The sequence below is a fragment of the Melospiza melodia genome, chromosome 4 (genome assembly GCF_035770615.1).
Source record: "Melospiza melodia melodia isolate bMelMel2 chromosome 4, bMelMel2.pri, whole genome shotgun sequence".
NCBI classification, from domain to species: domain Eukaryota; kingdom Metazoa; phylum Chordata; class Aves; order Passeriformes; family Passerellidae; genus Melospiza; species Melospiza melodia.
The window spans coordinates 91,508,265-91,523,206 of record NC_086197.1 but is presented as its reverse complement, the minus strand read 5'-3'; the positions used below and the strand labels follow the sequence as shown (position 1 = coordinate 91,523,206).

The 14,942-nt window shown below is 38.3% G+C and overlaps 1 protein-coding gene and 1 long non-coding RNA gene across 2 annotated transcripts in view; one reads left to right on the top strand and one right to left on the bottom strand.

The window, feature by feature from the left end:
- The window catches only part of FAM185A (family with sequence similarity 185 member A), a 37,313-nt gene that overhangs the window by 18,175 nt on the left and 4,196 nt on the right, over positions 1–14,942 (top strand). Inside the window, exons 5-7 of the mRNA XM_063155563.1 lie at positions 1,161–1,202; positions 6,586–6,681; positions 8,968–9,102. Coding sequence (XP_063011633.1) covers positions 1,161–1,202; positions 6,586–6,681; positions 8,968–9,102 — 273 coding nt within the window. The remainder of the gene's footprint in view (positions 1–1,160; positions 1,203–6,585; positions 6,682–8,967; positions 9,103–14,942) is intronic.
- The window catches only part of LOC134417841 (uncharacterized), a 39,762-nt gene continuing 32,035 nt past the window's right edge, over positions 7,216–14,942 (bottom strand). Inside the window, exon 4 of the long non-coding RNA XR_010027634.1 lies at positions 7,216–7,296. This is a non-coding gene — a long non-coding RNA (uncharacterized LOC134417841). The remainder of the gene's footprint in view (positions 7,297–14,942) is intronic.

The following is a 14,942-nucleotide window of genomic DNA, read 5'->3' as shown; positions in this document are numbered from 1 at the left end:
TCTGCTCTGATTTTTAGAACTCCTAAGTATTTTGTACAGTATGTGCTTGAAAAGATGAATTTAAGACTGTTGATGATAGGCTGCTTTTCTAGCTTTCAGCCCATGAACCACTAAGAAAAATACAGGTCATATACAGTGGAATACACTCTGCCCTAATGGTTGTTTACTACTGTGTAATTACACAAGATAGGGTAGAGCTTAATCCATCTGCAATTTTTAAAACCTCTTCTGAAAATCTGAAAATTATGGTTACTGTGTATTGCTAAACTGCCCTCAGTTTCTGTGATCAGCATTAGTCTTCATTCTGCCTTTCTCTTGGGAGGATGAGAGAATGGCAGGGATGACATGGTGTGGTTTAGTTTTTAATTTAGAGCATTTTCTGTGACACATTTATGCATGGAAATGGAGAAGTTTGTACAATTTAGTTAGACTTTTAGTAGGATAGATGTCTCTTCTGTTAGGAGGTACATCTGTTGTCCTTCCAGATTCTCTTAATGTTGTAGGTGAAAGGGCAGAATAAGTATTTTGAAATTTCAAGGCTGGAACACTTGTGCCTGTTTAAAGTGATGCAAGTTCAGTAGAAGACCATTCTACATTTTGTGCCTTACACGCTTTGTTTGATGTTCTCCACTTTGTCCAACATACTCCAACTGAAGTCAATGGAAATGTTGACAAGGGGTTATCATGCACAAAACTCTTACAAAATGTGAGAGTTTTGTGTACTCTTAAAAAAGAGTAAGTTTGGAGGGAGTAGGAAATGTTCAGTGGGTCCAGGAAATTGCCTTTACAGATAACACATAAGATTCCCTCCAGCAGAGATGGGGTATAGGTATATAAAAGAGGAAAACAGAACCTGTTATTCATGCAATTGAATTTAAATCATCTCTAGTGCTGTTGCAGGCATCATAGCAATTAACAAAAAATTGCCCAAAGTAAGGCAATATTGTGCATTAGCCTTGCACATGCCTCTCTACATTTTTTTCTCCCTCGAATCCAGGTGGTATCTTTGAATTCACTCAATGTCTTTCTTGTCTGGAATCACTTAATTATAAACCATATATATTGAGACTTTTGTTTGTAAAGCAACAATATTAATAATAAATAAATAAATAATATGTTTCAATAAAATGTTTTTAACATTTTTCCCCTTTTCATTATAGGTAATACCAACCTTCAGACCAGAAGAGGGAGTATCACAGTAGGTAGGTTCTGCCTTCTCTCTGTCTCTTTTGCTCTTCCCTTATCCTTTCTAAAGACTAAATATTCACAGGGGAAGTGAAGAGGAGGTGATTTCACACAGATGTTTTTGCCTCCTCTTCAGGAGTAGCCCTGATAAGTGTGGCTGAATAAGACCCTTGCCAAAGTCAGCCTTTTGTGGTTGGGCAAGGCACAAGATCTCACTGGACTTTGCACAAGTGAGACTGAGTCTAGCTGTCATCTTTTAGATATAAATGGGATAAAAGGACTGAGAAAATTCTTAAGTCTACATCAAATGCAGTTGTGCCCTTACTGTAGTTCTCTCTTATATTTATTGCTATCAGTGATTAGCTATATTTAATTTTTATATCAGGAAGCTTATCATTGATGTATTACTTATTTGGGGAGGTAATGGCAAGGCTTGTGGTAATTTCAGTATCCTCAAACTATTATGCCAATAGTTTTCCCTTCATAAATGGAAACAGCTCATAAACCTTTTCTTGGGAAGCTGGGAATTTATATGACAGGGTAACTCAGAGCTATCAGTTATGGTGTACCTTATATCAGTGCATTTTATAGCACACAAACACCAAAGTGAGAAACTCAAATTCTAATTATTGATATGGCAGGAAATTGAAGTAACACTGAACTTTGTCTAAGATTTTGTATATTTTGAATGCAGAAAGATTTCCTCAGGCCCTGATCTTGAAGATTTTAACTGTAGTCGCTCACTCAGCATGTTTCAGGGACCGTGTCTAGGATGTGTTCAGGGACTGTTAACAACTCTTCTTGTGTTTCTAAGAGCTCTGTATTAGCATTCCTGGAAAATGAATGCAAGACACATTCTTATGAGTTAGTCATTAAACCACAGAATTAAATTCAACTTGCTAGGCTGTTTTTCCTTTTCTTAAATAAACTCATAGGGTATGAAGAGTGTTTAAATAAAGGTTTCTTAATATAGGAGGTAGCTTTTTCCATCAACAGATGATGATTATTTTCCTTAACTAACCAGGTTCAGCTTTTAAGCATTGGGACACTCTTACTGTTGAAGAAACTATTTTTCAGACTTCAATTCTGACAGCACTAGATAGTCTTCATCTTTTCCTAAAGAGCACTAAACATCCCTAGTATTTCTATGGGTTTTTCTAAAGGTAAAACACTTTGAAGATTCAGACTTTCAAGTCTTAAAATGTGAGAACACTTCCTACTCAACCAGTTTGCTGAAGGCCTTATTTCAGTTGGAGGGGTCCCACAGTGACCATCCAGTCCAACAAGAGTTGGGGTGTCTTGTTTGGGGGCTCTTAAACTCTGACAGGCTTGGGGCACCAGCCTCTCTGGGAACCCTGCTCCAGTGTTTGACCACTCTCTCTGTGAAACAATCCTTCCTGAAAAAGAACCATTGCCATGCAAGGTTTCACTGGACACCAGGGAGAAAAGCTCAGCACCTCCTTGTGCCCTTCCCCTCCCCAGGAAGCTGCAGAGAGCAGTGAGCTCACCCCCAAATTCCTTTCTCCAAAGCGGGCAAGCCAGGTGGATTGGTTGGTTGGGCTTTTTTGGGGCAGAGTAATTGATCAAAAAGAGCCTTTACAAGTAATGGATATAATTGAATATTGGGATAGAAAATAGATCATGAGTAGGTAAAAGGATAGCCTGGATAGGAAAGGAATTGTTTCCTTGTGAGATTTCTTTGCTTTGTGTGTTTGCCTCATTTGTTCTGCCAGGTCCCATGGTGAGTATGGTCAGGTCTGCTAAGGATTTTTCAGTTTTGTGTGCAATTTAGTGAATTCTTAATATTAATAATGAAGTCTATTTAGTGAATACATTTCAGTTTCTTATCATACTTTTCATATGACAGTTTTAGAACAATGAACTAAACCAAAAATTTTTGCCAGTTTCCTATCAATAAGAAATACTAGATAGATAGCTGAGCAGGAATTCAATCTTCATCACACTTCAGATACCTTGGGGTTTCATGCTTCCTCCAGTCTATAATCAAATAATGATAAATATTTTGTGTTCCTATAGAGGTTGATTTTTGTCACTGATTTTACCATAAACAGGTCAGTCTTTAGGTGCTATTAGGAAAAGCATGTTTTTACTTAGATTTAAGTAAAGATCACTTGTATTTAATCCTTTCTTTAGTGCTAGGCTGATAAAGTGATGCTAAATGTTCACTTTGTAGGCCTTTCACTGTTCTTTTTGTGCAGTGTTTCTCAAGTTATGTGACTTTGGTTTTATTCTTCAAGCTCTATTTATTTCCATAAAACTTAACAGACTTTTGTCCTTCCAAGGACATCTTGCTTCACCGTGCCCTTTTATTTAATCTTTTTTCTCTAGTACCAGTAAATTCTTAAATAGCTAAAGCTGCACAAGGCTGACCATCTGTTCTATTTCCAGTAAAAGGCTTTGTCCTTGTTCTCCTCCTTGAAAAACCTGGAGAAAACCTTTTCCCTGTTGGTCCTTAGCAAACTCAAATTCAACTATACATTTTTTCCTTATTTTTACCTTCAGTTATTCACATTCATATCAGCTAGCACTGGGTATATATTTGAAAATAAATTGCCTTAGGTTTGATCTGTCATAACCATAAAATATGTATTGTCTCCATTGCTATTTGTTATGTATTTTATGCTATCAGCCTATGCTTCTTAGTATGGGGTAATTTTTCATTGTTGAAATATTTATTTATTTGTGCACTCTGTTGTGCCTTATCTTTTTTTTGAATTAATTTTCCTTTATTCCCCTTTATTTGTTAAGAGTTAGAGACACAAACTTGAAACAGGATCTTTATGGACTTTGCAGAAGTGATGAACTATTTATGTTTCTTGGTATTCTTAATTGTATCTACACACTTGTATTTAATATCGTATCTGTAACATTTGTTACATAAATCATACTCAGTTGTTTCTATGAAATATATTTCATATTACTTCCATAGGTCAAAGCTTAACAGTTGTTTGCTGTGCAGTGTTGTAGTGTCAGGTTTAGTGTTTGGGTAGTGCTGCCAAGCTTTTGGTGGTTTTGAAACTCTGCTGAAGTTTCTTCAGCCATAGGAAACTTTGTATTAGTGAGGTACTCAGAGAGTCAAAATCTGGCAAGTCATCCTCCCAAAACAGTGAAACAGTGCTCCTCAATGGAAAAGCGTTCCATTTCCCTCAAGGTTGTTTTTGGCTTTTCTGGTAAATCTGTGCCTTGGTGAGTCTGTCCCTCCTGCCCTCCTCCTGCATCCTTTATTTGTGTTGATGCCTTCTGCCAACACCATCCAATCTCTAACAAAATAAGAATTCTTTTTATTTTAATATTTATTAATTGAAGATCTAGGAAAACCACTTTGTTCAGTCTTGCAGATTCACAAAAGTTATCTTCCCACCGGGAAGAATCCCACAGGAGCTGCTTTTGCATTTGAGAAGTGGGAAGAGAAAGGCTTCAGGGGATCAGTGTTGTCCCTCTGAAGCACCATCAGCTGGTGGAATGTGGACTGTTTGTAGCTGTTCTCCCTGGAGAGAGCTGCTCTTCTGTCACTGGAGACTCTTCTTCCTTCCTAGAATAGATAAAGGAACTTATTCTAGGTTCTGTTGAAAGCAGGAGAGTCAAAGGCTGGATGTTTCTTGTATCTGTTGCCAGCAAAATCTCTGTCGAGGTTATGTGGAGTTGGTAGTTGGCTGTTACTAAATTTGATGGGGAATCTCTGCAAAAACAGCCTTTGCATGAAAACTTCTAGTGATCACTGCTAAAAAAGTGCATTTAAAAGGTTGATGCATGTCAAATTTTCCAGTTCTAATGACTTTAACTTTTCAACTATTATGAACAACCTTTTAGAAAATCATCAGTTGCAATCAATATTTCATTTTCACTTAGACAAGCAAAACTCTTCATTATTAATGAAGAGTTAATTTTCTTCTTTCAGATTTTGAACAGACTTTCTTTAGTACAGTCTTGAAATGGCAGAAGCATTCACATCCAGTTCTAGTTATTAATGTTTTCTTTTTAGCCAAAGCCCTTCTCAGTTTCTCAGCTGACTAAGTGTGGATTAGCTGGGTTTTTTTGATTACTTTCCCCTCCAAAGAAATCAGCTTTAGCTATGGGATAAAGATTCTTTTCTGTGTTTTTGCTGTTGTAAGCAATGCACTGATCTTTGGCATCTGTGCTTGAAACCTGGGATCAGAAAAGCTCCAGATGAATTTACTTAGAGCTAAAACTGTATGGCAAGTATAAAATGTTAATATGGGACATCCTTGTTAGTTAATCAGGTTCATTCTCTCATTAATGCTTTTACTTTTTAAAACTTTTTCATTCAAGTTTTATTTTTTTAGCTACTTCTAACAGTTTGATTGTTGGGGTTTTTCTCTGCATATTCAGAAACCAGTGTCTATCAGTGTCTCAGGATTTCTTGCCAATACTTTAATTTCTAGCATTGTCTCTAAAAATACCCCTCAGTAACTGCCTTTTGCTTGTGTACCAAGGTATTTTTTTATGCTCCTCTAGATTTTTTTTTTATAATTTCTTTGCAGTTTTTATTAAGTATAAGTTTGTTCAGTAGTTTGAACTCAGTAGTTTGAAAGTAATTGAACTCTTTGGGACTTCGCTTAATATTGTGGAAGTCTATGTATTTAAAATTGGAGTACATTGCAAATAAAGACTACTCAAGTATACACTTAAAGCTTCTTAAAGGCTTTCTGCTTGTAAAAATGCTTTTTTGCAGAGTTGTATGATCATAAATTTCTGCTGATAAGGTATAAAAGAAAATTTAGGCCTCTCTAATCCAAGGCACAGAACAAATAATGTTGTTTTCCTGGACATATTAAACAATTGTTGATAACTCAGATGTAGTGAATCAGACCTTACAAATCAGCCTGTGTTCAGTTTTTGTGTGTAACAAGATATTGCAGTGCACCCGTGCTTGGTTTCTGCATGGGGTATCTTTCCTGGGTAAAGTTCTCCCTGCACAGGGTCTGAGCAAATGAACTCTTTTGGAAGCTAAAAGAGATATTAGTATTCAAGTTTCATGCTTGATTTTCACACAAAGATAAAGACATTCCTGTAGAAAGATGTGCACTGCAGTTGGGCCCTTGTAATGTAGAACAACTGCAGAGCCACAGCCTGAGGAGCAGAGTGTGCCCCAGTCCTGGAGTGGGGAGATAGAGGAACAGGTTTCTGAAAAATCCTAAGTGAAGGCTGACAGTCTGTAAATTATTTTGTATGTGTATATTATGTAAATTATTATGTATATTATGTATAATCTGTAAATTATTATGAATATTAATAAATATTATTATTCTCAAACACAAAAGAATTTATAAAAATCAGCTTGAGGTATAAAGAAATATTCTGGAAAATGTTTACTTAAAAAGAGTGATGATACACAAATTCTTTTCTTTTGTTTTTTAGATTCATCAGATGGAAGTCTAAAAGCTTCTACATATCATGGGACAATAGATGTTTATGTCAGTCAATTAAGAAAAGTGGATCTGAAATCCCAGAAAGGTTAGCAAACTAAATCAAATATTTTTTCTAGCAGATTTTGATGTAAAAGAAAAGGAGATAAGGGTTTGTTTTGGGGTTTTTTATCTGTCTGTAAAAGATAGTTTCTGATTGTTGGTTATTTCCTTTTTATTTTTGGTATCATTATTGGAAGATGTCTATAAATACTTAAAATACAATAAGCTCTATCAGGAACAAGAATACTTAAGATGGATTAAATGTGTTTGTGTTTTTCAATGTTTCTCTTTTTTTTGTCTGGCAATATGCCCAGCAGAATTCTGCAAGGCTGACTGGGGTTACAGTGTTCCTTTGTCTTGAGCACAGTTTTCTCCATGGTGCTGTATGGGCAGTGATCACTGGCACACACACATTTATTTTTTCTTGCCTTCTGATTGAAATGTCCTACTATGAAAATTTGAAGGCAGAAAAGCAAAGATGGGAGAGCCTTACATTACCATTTTCCTTCTTTTTCTCTCCTGCTCACTCAGTTAAATTCCTCTTCATAGTTAAAGCTCACACATAAAGTTGAATTAATATCTGCTTTGCTGAATTCATTCAGTTTTGCCATTCTGAAGATATGATACTGTAAATTAGAGCCCTGAATGCATCTTGTTAATCCTAGTTTGGAAAAAAGAAAGAAAACACCAAAAACCTAAAATGCCAACAAACAAAAAAAAATCCAAACCAAGCCAAAACACACCACAGCATTTTTATACTTGACTTTAATGTTGTGTCAGACACTTTGGGTGGTTTGGTCCACTTCTGTCTCCTGTGAAACAAAGCCTGTGCCCTGCTAAATCCTAACAGTTACTCAAAATGGGACTCATGGTGTCAATGAATTGAAATAATTTGTGCATCTTTCTGTACAATCTATTTTGGCTTCATTAGTGCAAAGATGTTTATTTTTATATTGTTTCTTGGTTACCTTTAGTATCACTTATTTTGCTAAGTTAGTATCTCTTTGAGCTAGAAGAAAAGAGGAATATATTCAATAAAAGCTAATTAATGTTATTTTCAAACTATTTTCTAACATCTCTTCTGGCAGCACAGTTTAGTAAAGGCAAAGTTGAAGCTGTGTTTACCCTGTAAATTCAGAGTAACTGCCGACAGCTGCAGTGTAGAAAATGTCCCACTTGTGCTAAATGAGCTGCATGTGTGCTGGGTTTTGTGAGTCATCACTGAGCAACTCTCCAAAGAGGACCCAAAGATGAAGACCTTTTCCCTTCCCTATTCTAAGGCTTTTGTGTATCCAGCAAAATGCAAGCCTAAATTATACTGGAAGTAATTTGTTCACCAGAGCTGTCACAGGCAAGTGATTCTGCTGTGTGTGAATTGCTCAGCCAGGGTTGCTTTCTGGTACTTCTTTGCTGTTATCCTTACCATGTTCTGCTGAAGCTTCTGGGATGGATGACAAGAAACTGTTTTATGTTTTTCTAAAGTAAATGTTGAAATTGAGCAAAAACTAAGGAACACATAAAAAGGAAGCATATTCTGAATTTCTCATGTTTTTGATCTCATGTGTAGGAGAGAGCTCTCAGACTTTGTGACTGAGTTATTCCAAAGATGACTAATGTGGCCAGGTTGGGGGCCCAGTGTCTGCCTTTGGTCTGATGCATAGATATTTAGGGGCAGCAGAAGTCAGAATTTCTGGTTTTAATCTCAAAGTAGAATTATTCAGGCCACCAAAGCAGCAGTTTTGCTACTAGTTTACATTTTAGTGAGGCACAATCTAAACTGGATAGTCAGTTTTGAGACTGCATCTGTTGGAGGTGTGAACAGCTGGCCCTGAGCAGTAAAGCAAAGACAATTGCCAGTGTTCACAGTGAGTGAGCAGCCCCTCATCCTTCCAGAGGAGCAATCCTTTCATCATGTGCCATGCAGTGACTGGGTTATTTGTCAAGTCTGCCCTGTCCTTGCTCTGGAATATGAATATACAACTGGAAGAGGAACTTAGTGAGATCTATTATATTTGCTTCCCTTGATCATTCCTGTAATAACATCCTCTATTTATTTTTCTATTTCTATCAAACTATTTATTTTCATGTCTGTGAAGGAAATGCTGTGATGCCATTTTCTATATATGACATACTCTGTTTATGATAAATGAAGATACCTTCATTTATCCTTTCAGTGACCACAAACAAGAGGTTACTGTTTCTGAAGACTTTAAAAAAAAACTCAACCAAGCACAACCAAATGATGATTTGATTGGAGTTAGTGAAATAATGGAGTATTTCATGCTTTGATCTCAGGGTTAAACTAACTAGCTTGCACTTCATTTTATACCAGGTTCAATTACAGTCAAGGTACCTGCATCTCTCAAAGCCTATTTAGAGCTGTCTGGAAGAAAAGTGGATGTGAGCTCAGAGATCCAGTTAAAAGAAACACAGAGTGCCTCCAAAGATGATCATGTAACACTAAGTGGTAAGGCTTACTAATCTTGGCTTCCAATAAATGTCTGTCTGCCCTAAGTCAAAGGCATCTAAATTTCTTTATTAGTTTATTGCCCTTGGCAGCTGCTTGTTTAATCTGCTTCACTTTCAGATGTTTGCTTGTGCTGTTCTACTCCCCATGTTACTGGATGATGTTAAAATTTTATTTGGTAAATGACTTGTGAATGTAATCAACTTCTAAGAAAAGCCTTAGAGCCAAATTCCTCCTTAGTGTTAGTCCAGTGAATTTGTGGGAGATAATTCAGGGCTGAATTTAACCCATTGCTTTGTTGGCTTAGAAACTCAACAGACTTTCCCAAGCAATCTGTTGTATTCAAAATATAATAATTTAAAAAATCTGTCTGTTTCTGAGTCAAAGGGGGGGAAATAAAAGGGATAATGGCATATTTATAAATAGTATGTAGTGCAAGATAGGCTGAGAAATGATGGGTGGGAGATGAGAAGAGCAGAAGAAGCTGGAGCTGGAGGAATAGAGACAGAGTACATGGAAAGGTACCTGCAATTACTGGAACTATTCTTATAAGGCAATTAAAATTGAATCTCAGGTCTTGCTGTTTCCTGCTTTAGAAAACAGTTGCACAATTCACTGTCAGGGTGTGTATTTCTCTCCCCCACTCCAGATGTTGCTATCTAGAAGTTAAGGCTGTTGCTTTTACCAATTCCTCAGTTTGCTCTAGAGAAAACATTAACTGAGTGTGTCTGAGGGCTCCAGCTCTGTTTGAATGTGTTATGTCAGTGTGACCTGCTGTGACAGCACATGGGGTAAGGCTTGGAGTTTTAAACCTAAGAAAATAGGCACAAAAGCTCTCTTCCTTCCCCATGTAAGATGGGGATCTCAGAGTCAGGAAAACATTGGAACTGTAATTATATAATTTTAGTATGTAGCCTGCTTATATATCCCTTCCTGCCTAGGAACAGTAACTAGCCCTTAAATTTAGTACTGGTTATTAAATACAGTTTCTACAAAAACCATAATTAGAGGTTGTCAGGGTAGAAATCTGTGGAAGGACCCCAGGTTCTAGCATGACTTGGTGTAATGAATCACCTCAGCAGTAAAACAAGACTTCTCAGTGAATGAGGACCACCAGCCAATCAATCATCTGCTACTTTGGCAACATTAAAGATAAGGATGGTGTTTCAAATATCCCCAGCTGAATGACTTCTCTGTTTTCACAACCCAGTCAGTGTTTGTGTGGGACAATCATCACTGGAGCAGATGCAATTTTTCAACCACTGTTCTGTATGGAAATCATCTTGGCACTTGAGGCCAAAAGCAGAAACTCTGATTAGTTAACTCTCAAATATACAAGTTCCAAAAGTATAGAAATCATCAAGAATTCTGCAGAGGCAACAGCATTAGGCTGATGCTTATCAGTTGTTTAAAGAAGTTACAGCATTACATAAAAAGGGAAATACTTCCTCCTTCTGTTTCTCTTTACCTTATGATGTATTCTTTCTGCACTTGTCCCCTCACTATCAACAATTGCTTCTTCCTAAAGGTAATATTTGGTAATTTTATTGTACAAGTGGATTTTCAAATAATTGAAAATCATTTAATACCATTTCTGTATCCTGGGGCATTATTCACTGTTGAAGTTTCAGGTACAAGGTCCATAGCTGTCCTGCTGTTGTGACTGAAGAAATGTAAAATAGAGAGTGAAGAGGGGCTTTGCCAAGTGGTTAAAAACTGTGTCACAAGAGCATGGCAATTTAGGAGTTTTATGCTTTTGAGTTCAAAGATTAGTTTAAAACCAGATGATTTTTCAGAAAATCCAGTTCTCATGTGAATAACACAGGCACTGTGACCTTTTAGGAAGCTTTGCTTGCCTCTGGGAATATGTGAATGTGTTAGAGAGAAGGCTGTCCAGGGGGAAGACAGGGCAGAGTTCTGTGACTTGAGTGAACATGCAGATATTCCTGCACTTTGCTGCTCTAGGAAATCCTTCCCTGCTGCTTTAGAGCAGTTCTCATGTGCACCCTCACCCCCAGTTCCACCCTGAGGGCAGTCAGTGCACCCCAGCCCCACCAGCACTCCCATCCAGGCTTTGCCAGCCAGCCAAGGAACAGAGTGGGATTTAGTGAAAGCAGGATGATGGAAGTCTGCAGTGAGTGCTCCAGAGACAGAGGGTGGGAGTGGGAAAATGGGTTTGCTCTTTTAGGAAAAGAAGGGACTTTCCTGCAAAATGGAGACACTTGCTGAGAAAGGGAGGGAACTGGAGAGCAGTGAGGGAGCTTTCATTCTTTGAAGTAATTTGCAAGAGCAAATTACATCTGTTTCCATTGGCAGTCTTGAAAGCAGTATGTATGTTATAATGAAATGTCACAAAAACAGAGTTCACGCTCAGCACTGGTCCAGCTTCCATCAGTGGAAGTGTTTGGCTGCCTTTAGAGTGCTTGAGTCATTCCAGTAATTTCTGATTGTAATCATGTCAAGGTGTTCTTTCTTTGGCCTGGCAAGAAGAGAAGCCCTTCCTGCTCAATGTCTGCCTGCTCCCTGTCTCCAGGTGTGCCTGTGTTCTTAAATCTTATGCCTGTGGAGGTAATTAGCTGTAGGTACTACCTGTGGTAAGAGAAAGAATAGGAGGCTAAAAAGTGTCAAATATTTAAGCAGAAAATGAACTTAGAAGACTGTTATGTCAAAGGACTTGAAACATGTTGAAAGTCAAGGTTGAAGTTCATATAATTTTGATTTATATGCTTTTTAGGCCACTTTCCAATAAGTTAAGTTCTAAGTATAAAGGTAGGAGCAATTACCTGTGTAGTCCTGAGAGGAGCAATATTTAAATAATATCAGGAAACAATAGAGTTACACCATTGAAAACAAACAGCATGTTAACATGATTGTTCTGTAAAACTCAAAATAATCCTTTGGCTTTACATGGCATTAGTAATACTTTGCTGGGATGTGTCCAGTTTTGAGTACTGTGCTTTGAAACTGTAGAGTCTCTCAAGGAGAACATGTGATCAGAGTCCTGAAATCATGATTAACAAGAGAAGACTGAAAAGTTTCATTTTATCTCAAAAGACAAGACAAAGGGAAGAGAAGAAGCATTTTTCTAGTACATAAGAAGTTGCCACAGAGAAATAAGGAAATCAATTGTTCTGTTGACTGGCAATAGGACTAAAAATTATAACTTGACCTCATGTAAAGGAAACTTTGCTCAATAGCAAGGTAAACTTGATTGTAGCACTTGTCTGGGGGGCAGTAGGACTGTCAGTGCTGCAGGTTGTAAAGACCAGGTGATGTGAACTTTCTGACTAAATTCAGTGCTTCCTAAGGAGAAGCTTTCAGCCCTGGTGTCTCTTGTCTGAGGTTGATGTGACCATCTGCTCCCACCCACCCCACAGTAACAAAGGAAGGTTATCAGGCATGTGGGTGGATGGGGACTAAATGAAACTCAGACACTGGAAACATTTCAGCCACTTTGGTTGCCAACTTGTGTGTTGACCACTGTGAACTTGCTGGAAAAAGTCTTGCAGTCATTCAGAGACTTTATTTGAATCCTTGTAGCAAATGGTGTCAATTTTCCAAACCTAATTGTCTGGAAAACAAACCATGTAAATCTCATCTCTGAGTGATGCCAGGGACTCACCTGACTTTGGATGTTTCTCCATCCTTGCCCCAGTTCTAGTGCCAAGTTCATATTCAGTGGCATGCATTCACCTGATGCCATCTGCTTGGTACCGAGGAATCCTTTAACTTTGCAGGCAATTCATCTGGTTTGCAGCAGCTCTGTGAATTTCCATGGTAAATGTCCCACTGCCACAGACACATTTTCTGAAAAATCCTTTCCTTAGGATTTTTCCTCCTGAGAAGCTGAGAGGCCTCAGGAACAAAATGCAAACAATGATTATCTGCTGCTGTGGAATGCAACAGGTGCATCTGGGATTGGTCTCATGTGGTTGTTTCTAATTAATGGCCAATCACAGTCAGCTGGCTCAGACTCTGTCCAAGACACAAGCCTTTGTTATTCATTCCTTTTCTATTCTTATCTAGCCTTCTGATGAAATCCTTTCTTCTATTCTTTTAGTATAGTTTTAATATAATATATATCATAAAATAATAAATCAAGCCTTCTAAAACATGGAGTCAGATCCTGGTCTCTTCCCTCATCCTGTGAACACCATCACAGTCCCCCCATGTCCCAGGTGCTCCTCAGGGGCTGTGGATGTTTGTTGTTACTGTGTCTCCCTGTTTTTACCTTCTCAACTGGCAAACCTCTCTGAGTTTTTCTGTCCCTACACAAAGAGCTTATGCTTTGGTTTTCTCCCAAGTGGAGACATGCTTGCTCCCAGTTGTTGTCAGCATGACAACAATTGCAGCAGTTAACAGGACTTTTAGGTTTTGGTACTAATCCCATCCTGGCTGCAGCACAAGAGCTTTGCAAAGCCACCTGAAGCATGTTCTCTTAGCCATGCCTCTGATGGCCATGCAGCTAATAGAAATCTCCCATGTTAATTTATGCCTTGCCTCAGATGTGTATATAAGACATGCAGAGGAAATCCCCCATTGACTCCTCTAACTCCTTTTCCCCTGTGAAAATTTTCACATTGCCTCTACCTTATGGGTTGATTGAGTATCCAGTTATTCTTTTAATACTGCAGAACTTCTTAGCTGGCCTTCCTCTTCCTGTGCCTCTGGAGAGTCAGCCTGTCTGTAATTACCAGATTCCTTTGAAAAGATGGACATTGACACTATTGTCCTATCTCAGACTTTTCAGGTTTCTCTTACTTCCATGCTTTAGGTCTTCTCATTCTGCCTGGTTCTCCCCATAGGTTGTGGTTAGAAGCACCTTTCTCCTTACAACAATCACTCAGGCATGCACTGAATTGTTACAGCTTTCACATCTGCCTGATGTTCCCTGCTGGAGCAAAGAGGATCTAGCCAGATGTTTCCTGCCATCAGGAATGATCACTTCTCACTGTTCCCTCAGTGGTCCCTCACACAGTAGTGCTGGGAGAGCTGTGGCCTTCCCTTTAGGATTGCTTTGGGGCCAGGGTGCCAGAGGGGGCTGATTGCAGTCTCTTGTACCATGTTCAAAGCTTTATGGATGGATGGGGATAAGAGTGTTCATGATGAGAAATTCTGTATTGCTTACTCCAAGGTAATGTCTGTGTTTTTAGGTGCCTGGAGTTCAAGGCTTGAATACAAACACAGCTGAAGGGGCAGTGAATAACATGAGACAAGCAACTTGCCTTTAAAAGGGAAATAAGTGAAAGAGCTTGTATTATGTCAGTCTGCTGAAAGTTCAGGTTTTATCTGAAGCTTACCAGCTGCACAAGTGCTCCCACTGTGCAGCTGTCTTGGGTTTGTTGCAGTCAGCATTGCAGTTCAATCCCAGGAGTAACACTATCTGCTGTCATGCCCCCCCTGTTTAGTCTGTTCTCAAGGCATTCAGAACTTTCCTTCTTAGAAGCAGTTTTTATTGACTCTTGGCCACTAGAATTGAGTGGGAAGAGCTTTGTTTTATAATGTCCCTCTACACACTGCCCTCTGTGAAGCCTTGATCCTTAAGCAATATCTTAAAAAAAATAAACAAAGACCCAGGTTGTATCTGGAAAAGATTACATTCCTTCAAGTCAAATAGAAAGTTCATCCAACTTTTATTAAACATATTAGATGAGATGCTATCCTACAGATTTTTATTGGTTTCAGCTTGCATTCAACTCAAGCTGTTCACAACCTTTTGATATATAGCCCAGTCCTAACACTACCAATGAACAACACTTAAAATATGATCCTCTTCTTGTGTTTTGTGAAATGAAAATAGAGGTCTCAACTTCTGCAGTCTCCAGGAAGGCAAGTAAATA